The following is a 9925-nucleotide window of genomic DNA, read 5'->3' on the forward strand; positions in this document are numbered from 1 at the left end:
TTGTGCAGCTAATTAGTAATTAATTATAGATTTTGTATCTTTACCTTTATATGTTATTTTGAAGTTGCATTGAAATATATTTTTGTTTATGAGCTATCATTTCCACACTAAAACTATACAGTGTTTTAAAATCAATATTTCATATAAACTGTTTTCCCTTCCTTTTTATCAAATTTATTGTAATAACAGTTATATTTTTGAATAGCTATTTTTTTATCAATTAATTGAATATACACTCGGGTGCTCTAATCCAAAAAATCTGAAATTACAAATATACTTTTTAATGATTATTATGTTGGACTATTGGTTACTAATTATACATTATACTTTTTTTTTACTGAAAATGAAGTATTGAGGATTTTAAATTCTCACTATTGTTTTACTAAAATATGTTTGAAACTTTATATTTATTTTAATATTTACATTGTGCATTCGTAAATAATTTTATTTTATTTACAGAAATTTTACAAAAATAGTATTTTCATAAACTGTGTGCAAAAGAAAGTAAGATATAATAATATTTTACACATATGTGTAACATCCAAAAAGGATTTTAATACAATAATTTTAATAAACAATATATTACATTATTTATAAATATTTTATTATAAATATATATTATTAAAATAATAATAATTATTTTTAATAAATATATAAGAAATCAAAATTAATTAATTAATAACAATATAATAATATATAATAATGTTATACTACAAAATTTTATACAGGTTTAGTTATATATAAGTGTGTATACAACAGAATACATAAAACTATGTATGATAGAATAAAAAATAACTCTATAAAAGAATAAGTAAGAATGCAAATGTATAAAGTAATAATTAATACAATGTAATTATATATGAAAGTTCCGAAACAAATGAATAAATGTAATTACACTGAATAACAAATGTATAAAGTAATAGTGAATAGCGGCAGAATAATTGATCTATGAAAACTCTTGTTATAATTAATACAAATTAAAAATAAAAGATAAAGAAATTACAAGATAATGTAAATTTAATGACTTAGCGACATAAGCATATTTATGCGTTTTATCTTTTTATTGCGAAAAGAAAAATAAAATCTCTCTCTGAATAAATATAATGTTATATTTATATAATTTTATTATATAATTATTATTTATTAATATTAATCAATAAATTATATTATTTGTTAATATCAATTATACTGTACACTGTTTAATAATTTATGAATAATACATATTGAATTTATTTTTGATGAAGGATGATCTATGATGGGTTGGATTGTTCAATAACCATCGCTTCGCTTGAAATGTCCTTAGTCTAAGTTGATAAAGATATAAAACTAATACCCTACTAATCGATTTTAAATACAAAAACAAGATTATAGTCAAATATGTTTTGTTTGTACATTCAATATTTTGGCATATTCTAGAGCAGTATCCTCTCACACACCGTTTAAAAATAAGAGAGATGGATCTTTCGTTGTTCCGGTTATTCACATACACTGTAATATTGTATCTTAGATTATTCATTATATTGTTATTGATATGAATATTACAACAATTGGTATTATAGGTAATTCATTGTATTATTATTTATATGAATATTTCAACAATTGGTATCAGAGGTTTTTAAAATATTTTAAAATACAAATTATAGATGTTCAAATTTAAAAATATGTATCCTATTAATCTCATAACTATTGTGCACAGAATAATCAGGGATTTGATTATGTTGAACAGTATACATAGCATGTATGGAACTGGTTCCTCTTCCACCGATCGAAATTGGGATATAAAATTTTTCATTTTGATTCACTAATTGATAGAGGGGTTTTATTACTGAATGTATTAGGAATATATTGTCCATTATTTGGTGTGTTTTGTTCTATATTTTTTTATCAGTTTTTCGATTTGTTTTTTCTTACATTTGGACCGATTATCGTTGAAATTGTTTTAGGGTTTTGACTGCCATGGCCGGAAAATTGCGTCATTCCGTTGTGTAAATCATCGGTATAGAACCGGGTAAAAAAATTGGTTTTTTATTGCCCGACCTGTTTTTATAGAACCGGGTAAAAAATTGGTATTTTATTGCCCGACCTGTTTTTATGAGGAAGACAATGAACAATATGGGTCGCGCCTGCCACTTGCGAGGCCAGGCGTGTGAAGCCCTAAATTTTGGCCAAAATCTTTTCTTAAATTAAATAATTAAATTTCTGGTTATTTAGTATATTTTTGTAATTTTTTTTGGATATATGTGGATATTTTATTTTAATTATTTCATGAATAAAATTTAATTTTATATATTGTACCCTTGGTTTTTGAATAAGAAATCTTTTTTTACAATTTTTTTGTTATTTTGGTGACTTGTTAGTATGTAATATTATCTCTGGTAGCATGTTTATACTTGAATTAAATTTTAGACTCTTATTTGTATCGATGTTTACATGTTTTATTTGTTTTATTTAATGTGTTATTCATGCATAATATAATTTTTTTATATTTTATTAAGCATGAGTAATATAAATTTATATGATTGTGAAGTCATGTATCTATGAGTACAATTGCATGAGAGTTGCTATGTATGAGATAATTTGATTATTTTGTTAATTATTTTTCATTACATTAATGTTAATTATGTCCTATTGGTATTTTGTTGTTATTGTATTTTATTTTATTTTTTTATATAATGTACTTTGAATTTTATCCAGTTGTCATGTACTCTATTGGTATCAAATTTCTTTATGAAAAAAGTTGTAATTGGATTTTATTTCTTAATTATATTTTTTATTTATCATGACTACATATGAATGGAAAATTTGATAATATAGACATGTTTGATTGTGTATTAAAAAACATTAATTTCTTATTTCACAATTATGCATATTAAATAAATGTTCCTTTGTTGTTTTTATAAGGACTTATTTGTCTTTGTCATTGACTTCAATCAAAACTTTAAATATGAAAAATTTTAAGGACTTAAAAGAATCTTTGGACTTATCTGACAATTACCAACATGAACTTTTCTTTAATAGAGGAAGAACATTCAGCTCTTACTCCTGAGTCTAGTGTTGTCATGAGAGCTTCTCATGAGAAATGGGACTCAAACAGAGTGTGTCTAATGGTGTTGAAATACATCGTGAGAAAGTCTATATGGTCCAATATGATGACTTTGCTTGAGAAGACAAAGAACATTTGATTTGCAGGTTGAAGAACTCTATTTATGGTTGTGACAAAACTTCTAGACAATAGTATTTGAAATTTGATCATGTGGTTATCTTTTTGACTTCAAGGAAAAAATGTCTTAGATAAGTGCATTTACTTGAAGAAATTTGGAACAATTGAAATTTGTATGTAGATTAATTGTGTGCACCCTTTAATTTTGTAGGCAAATTATTTGATAAAGATCTACACAATCTTTCGTAGATGATATTTTTCTTGCTATAAAAAGTGTTGAACTGTAGATGATATTCTTCTTGCTATAAAAAGTGTTGAACTTTAGACTGAGACATAAATGATGTTAAATAGCCACTTTGATATGATGGACAGGTGATGCCTTTGTTGTTCTAGACATTCAAATTTTTCGTGAGAGATCACGTGACATTCTTGGATGATCTCATAGGTTATATATTGATAAAGTTTTCAAACAATTTAACATGCATTCTTACTCGCCATGTTCAAAAATGTGACAAATTCTCTAAATCTCATTCTTTTCAAAATAGTTATGAAAGATTTGAAATGAAAAAAGTCTCATATGTTTCTACCATTGATAATTTAATTAAAAGAGGAAAGAATGTGAATTGGAGAAAATCAGTGAAAGCAAAGAGACAAGATTAACAAAGAGAAGGAAACTAAAAATGTGAGGAAAATCAAAAGGAGGAAAAGGAAGGAATAATGCATCAATTATTTACATATGATATTGTCTCTGAGGTAAGGGAGGAGATATCTACCATTTAATGTATTTTTTCTTTTACTAATTTCATGTTTTTATCATTGACCAGGTGTCCCTGTAACCCCATCTTAATTCTTTTCTTTTCATGTAATTTATCGTATGGAAGTATCCTAAATCTTAATATTATTTTTAGTCTATTGTACTTTATCTCTAAATTTTGTTATTTGTGATACTTATAATATATATATATATATATATATATATATATATATATATATAAGTATCGGGCTCTACTCTATTTTATGTGTGATATTTTTCTCACTTCCATATTTTATTATTACGTATAAAAAACAAAATTATAATAGTCTTTTCAGGAAATGTGTGAATGTATGGCAAACAAATATTAATGCGTAAATAACTCAGTAGCATTTCAAGGAACGAGAAGTTTTACCGTCACTTTCCTAACCTCTCCAAATGCATATTATCCTTGAAGAACAAATTAGAGTTACGTTACTTTTTATCAGTCCCTAATAGTCCAAATTAATCATATCAATAACCTCTTTTCTCCCAACGCTTGAAGGCTAGTATATAAGGAAGGAAATATAATATGAATTAAATTATGTAAAGTATAAGATGCATACTAATTGTAAAATAAGTTAATTATAAGTTGTATGATGTGATATTAAAGAATATGTGTAATTTGTAATATATCAATGTTTCTTTATTTTAAAAGCAAATAAATAAATTAAATAAAAATATTTAATTATAATATAATAAAAATGGTTAAAATAGTTTAGCTTTAAACATGTCACAATATGTGTTTTAATCCTATGTGAGAAATGGTTTAATATGAATCAATGTAGTTACAAAAGTCTATTGAATAAGTCAAAGAAGAGAGAGGAAAGAATAATAATAACCACATGAACATAAATATAGTTAGATATTGTCCTAAAATTAAGCATTGAACAGATAAAAAGTCCCGAATTAGGTACAAAGAATTGAAGAAACGCAACTATAAATCCTTCTCCCATGGCTTAGTAATTCCTCGTCCTGGTCTGCAACACACAAAACCAAACCCCATAAGAAGAAAACCTTTAACTTTCATTCCAAATAAAGAATGGAACACTCCACAAAATTCTTCTGGGTGTTGGTTTTGTGTGTTGTTGCAATGACATACCAGGCAAACGCACTTGAAACAGTGGAAACACTGAAAGGAGAGAGTCTAATAAAAAAGGTATGCACACTTTCCGCAACCAGAAACCTTTGCATTGAGGTTCTCTCTTCAGACAGTTATAAAAGCCCTACCGCAAACCTGAAAGACTTGGCAATCATTTCTCTTAGGTTTGCTGCCACCAATGCTTCTGGGATCCTCGCTGAAACCAAAATTTTGATCGACGACGATAAACTCAGCCCTGATGTCCAACAAGGTTTGGCTGATTGCAAAGAGACCATTCTAGACGCAGAAAGCCAACTAGAGGACAGCATTGCCGCTATCATGGTTGATTCCAAGGGTGAAACACAACTTTGGCTCAAAGCTGCCTTGGCTGCAATTGACACCTGCGACGCCTCCATCCCCGGAGACGATGACATTCTCTCCGTTGAAAGTGTCGCTTTCCGTAAGCTCTGCAACATTGCCATCACCGTTACCAAGCTCCTTCTTCATCCCAACAAGCTGTAAAAACCTCCGCTTATGCTATTGTGCATGCATCCATCTTTGTAACTCTTTTCTTCATCTTCTGCATCGCAATCTTAAATTGCACTTGTTGCACTACATTTTCAACCGATGAATAATTAACGGTGTTTCAGAAGTTTCAAAAATTACACAAATGTTTTCTCTTTCTGTTCTTAATTTTATTTTTTCAGTCGACACGTGGCCATTAATAATGTTGGTAAATAGAGTAGTAAAGAGGAAACACCACCTTTTAATTTTGACGACAAAAATTTATTATCGTATAACAGTTAACCTTTTCTTCATGATAAGATGTTTTTCTTTCTTCATGATAACATGTTTTTCTTAAAATGGCGAATCAATAATATAATTAATATATTGGGTAAATACGTACATGTGTTGATAGAAAAATTTAAAATCAATAGATTGAAATTATTATAAATAATTTATTATATTATATAAGAGTGTATGACTACGTTATGGCTATAGATACATTAATACATTGGCGGATATTACTATTTTTAACTCACTTTATTAATCACATGAATATTAATATATTCCTATTAATCACAGTAATGTTAATATAAATATGACTATATCGAGAGATTTTACTATACTTTACTTGGATTCGCACATAAAGACGGAGAAATTAATTATGGGTGAGATGCATGAAAATCAAATAAAAGTTTTAAATTCCAGTTTGAAGAATTCATACTTTTATTGATAATGAGATAGTTTATAGAACTAAGTTGTTTCTAGGATTTATTTTTGAAATGCAAGTTGTGTTTAGGTAGAGTCAATGTGATTTTAGAGGTTAGAATCATAAAGAAGAGAGATAGTATATTATTATGGTAAAACCAAAACTTTAGAAACTTTTTAGGATGTTTAGAAATTATGACTTCAAACGATTCAATATCTCTTATGATACTAATTCAAAGTTAATGAAAAATAGAGGATAATATATTTCTTAACCTCAGTATGTCTAGATAATTGAGAGATTACCACTTTTAACGAGTTTTTCTATACCAAATGTTGCTTATGCAGTAGGTAAACTAAGAAAATACACTTAATAATCTAATCAGGAATGTTGAGATATACTTATGAGATTCCTAAGAAATTCAACATGTCATTGAATATAGTGAATTTCCTATTGTACTAAAAGGGTACAATGATGCTAACTGGATCTTTGATTTAGAGGAGACGAAATCCACCAATGGTTAAGTATTCACACTTGGGGTAGTATGATTACATGAAGATCAGTCATGCAAACAATTATTGTTAAGTCAACAATGAAATATAAGTTTGTTACTCTTGAAATGATTGATAGTAAGCTTAGTAGTTGACAAACTTCTTAGCTAATATTTCACTAGGAATGAAATGTGTCAATACCTTATGATTGCCAATTGGCAATAGTTATAGTTACAAAATGGAACTATTTCCATTGATTGTGTGAAGTCAAAAGGGATTTAGTGGATCCTTTGACAAAACCCTAGGAAGAAACATGATATTAGAAACATTAAGGAGAATGAAACTTAAGCCACTTGCAAACAAACAAGTGATGGTAACCCAACCTTTGTAATTGGAGATCCAAAGAATAAGGTTCATATTGGTAAAAATAAGTCACTTGTTAGTTTTGATAGCACTAAATTGATTTTAACTCAATTATGTTCATTCTTATGGTGTGTGTGAAAATGCTAGAGACTGCATTTTGTGAGGCTAAACTTTGTAACTAAAATTCTTTGTGGTGTAAGAATTTTAGTGGAAATAAATTTTTAATGATTTTCATATCCCTTTTGGGTGGTGTATGATTTGCAGCATACACTTGATGAAATCACTTATATGAGTGTCGAACGGGGGGTGCCTTCCATGAGATCTTGGCATGATTTATAAAGCATTAATGAATACCAACACGCAGTGGAAACAAAATTTTAATAATTTTCATATCCCTTTCGGGTGGTGTATGATTTGCAACACACACTTGATGAAACCACTTGTATGATTGTCGAGTGGGGGTGCTTGCATGAGATCTTGGCATGATCTATAGAGCATTCATAAATACCGGACACGTGCATGGCCTAGTAAGCGCAATACGACGATAACAACAAGAATTAAGTGTATTCTGAATGATAATCCACTAACGCACACCAAGTGTTTTGGGTCATATAGCTTATTATATCAGCTACACTGTGTGTTAAGTTTCTCAATATAGGATGGCTAATATAGCTTGTTATACCAACTCTGATGCATTACATCTTATATGAGACCCAAAACTTTCTTATTTTCTTTCTTACCTTTTGCAATATGTGGGGAATTGTTGTATGATATATATATATATATATATATATATATATATATATATATATATATATATATATATATATATATATAATGCATAACAAAAGGTCACCTTCCCCTCTGCGATAAATCTGCAGTCGTTTCTCCATGCCTGTATCTTCTAGTGGCACGTGAAGTGGTTTTCGAGCTTTCTATTCCGCAAGGTCTAGGATTCTTCCACAAACCAAGATTTGTTAGATTTGTTGGGTAGTTTCTACCGCAAGATGCAGTACTTTCTCCATAAGCTAAGGCTAAGTGGTTACCTTAATAAGGTCTATAAATAGACCATTTTTCCTCCTTTGAAAATACAATATAACTCAAACTTCTTCTCTTCTCTCTCATTACAAGAAAAACGCATATTACCCATAGTCAAAATTCATAGATAAGTCAAAAATCCGTAGGTAAAATAATTTTACTTACAGAATACCTACAGACATTAGTAGATAAACTAGTCGTACCTAACGTACGTACAAATTTATTCTTTCATCCTCTTATTCTCCTTTCTTTATTTGATTGTCCCATGTTTAGTTATTTGATCTGTTTAAATAGTTATCTTGCTAATTTTGAGATCCTAAGAAAATTTGAAAGTTCTTATTATATCTTTGGAAGCTTGCGTGAATTAAGGACATTGAATATACACCGCTTCACGTTTTTGTTATATTTTTTGTTTGTGATTTATTAGTTAGTACAACAAAATTGGTGACTACTTTTTTAATCTTCATGAAATTAAAACAATTATTTTAATTTTCATAACTCAAAAATATATATTACACTCGTTTTAAAATTATATGCTTTAATATAATATATTAAAACATTAAAGAAAACAATAGCATAATATTAAGTTATTAGAATAAATTAATAATAACTAAAAAATTTATTGATTGGAATAAATTAATAATAACTAAAAAAACAACTAATCACTAAAATAACTAGAAAAATAATCTCTAGTTATATCTTCATCATCAACTACTACTATTTTTCTGAAGACAAAAGTCGACTGATAAATATGTATTTATGAAGAAAAAATGAGTTTGTAAATTTCTTAGTTATTTTTTATAATTTAAGGGAACAATACCATTAAATACATTTAATGGAAAGAAGGGACAGAATAAAAGATTGATGAGATATTAAATGATCATAAAAAACAAAACAAATAATAATAATGATAACTTTTGCATTAACATAAAAATAATAAAGTACTAAAAATTAAAACACAATCATAAACATTTTTAACCATAACTATTAAAACACAATCACATATTTTGGTCGCTATTTCAATTATTTCAATCGGAGACAGCGACATGTTTATTTTGGTATCTAAATTCGTTCACTAAAATATTTATTTTGTGTAATTATTTAATAAACTACTTATATTCTTAAATTTTCTTTAGGAGAATACTTTCATTCTAAAATTTGCTAAGTAAAGATTGATTTATATTTAGTGGCAAACTTTAGTATGTAATGAGATACTAGATTTTTTTTTTTAAATACAAATTAGTATATAATTTATAATATTTTTTCTTTATTTTTAATATATTTTATATATTTGACACCTATTTATTAAAAAAGTTTTACAACTCGAAATATTTGCTAAAGCTTGAGTTATATATTATTCATGAATCAAATTTATAGAGATAATTTTATAATTCACATGACTCAGAAAATTGAATAATTTATTCTATATCAACTTTTCTCTAATTTTTAATTTTAATTTTTTATAAAATATTTCAATTATAACGATGTATAACATTTAGTTTAATATAAAAAATTGTTCATAATTTAAAATTATTCTCATAGAAGATTTTTTTTCTTGAAGTTTGTCAAACTATTTCAATTAATATTAAAAACGTTTTATTTATTAATGTTAATACATATTATTTTTAACTAGATTTGTTTACGTTAGCATTGACTGAAATTATATTTTAATATTATTGATTGAAATTTTTGTTTTGACTTCTCATCAGTATTGGTTGATTTTTTTTTCCGGCTAGTATTAACAAAAAAAAATCATAATTAATATTGATAAAAAAAATCCCTAATAACATTC

At 26.9% G+C, this 9925-nt stretch overlaps 1 protein-coding gene across 1 annotated transcript; it reads left to right on the plus strand.

Annotated features, from left to right (window-relative positions):
* Positions 1-4925: 4925 nt before the first annotated feature.
* LOC114164750 (pectinesterase inhibitor-like) lies at positions 4926-5693 on the plus strand. Its single transcript, XM_028049506.1, has one exon. The coding sequence runs from the start codon at positions 4993-4995 to the stop codon at positions 5551-5553; it is 561 nt and encodes a 186-aa protein (XP_027905307.1). The 5' UTR covers positions 4926-4992; the 3' UTR covers positions 5554-5693.
* The last annotated feature ends 4232 nt before the right edge of the window (positions 5694-9925 follow it).

The sequence above is a fragment of the Vigna unguiculata genome, chromosome 9 (genome assembly GCF_004118075.2).
Source record: "Vigna unguiculata cultivar IT97K-499-35 chromosome 9, ASM411807v1, whole genome shotgun sequence".
Taxonomy (NCBI): Eukaryota; Viridiplantae; Streptophyta; class Magnoliopsida; order Fabales; family Fabaceae; genus Vigna; species Vigna unguiculata.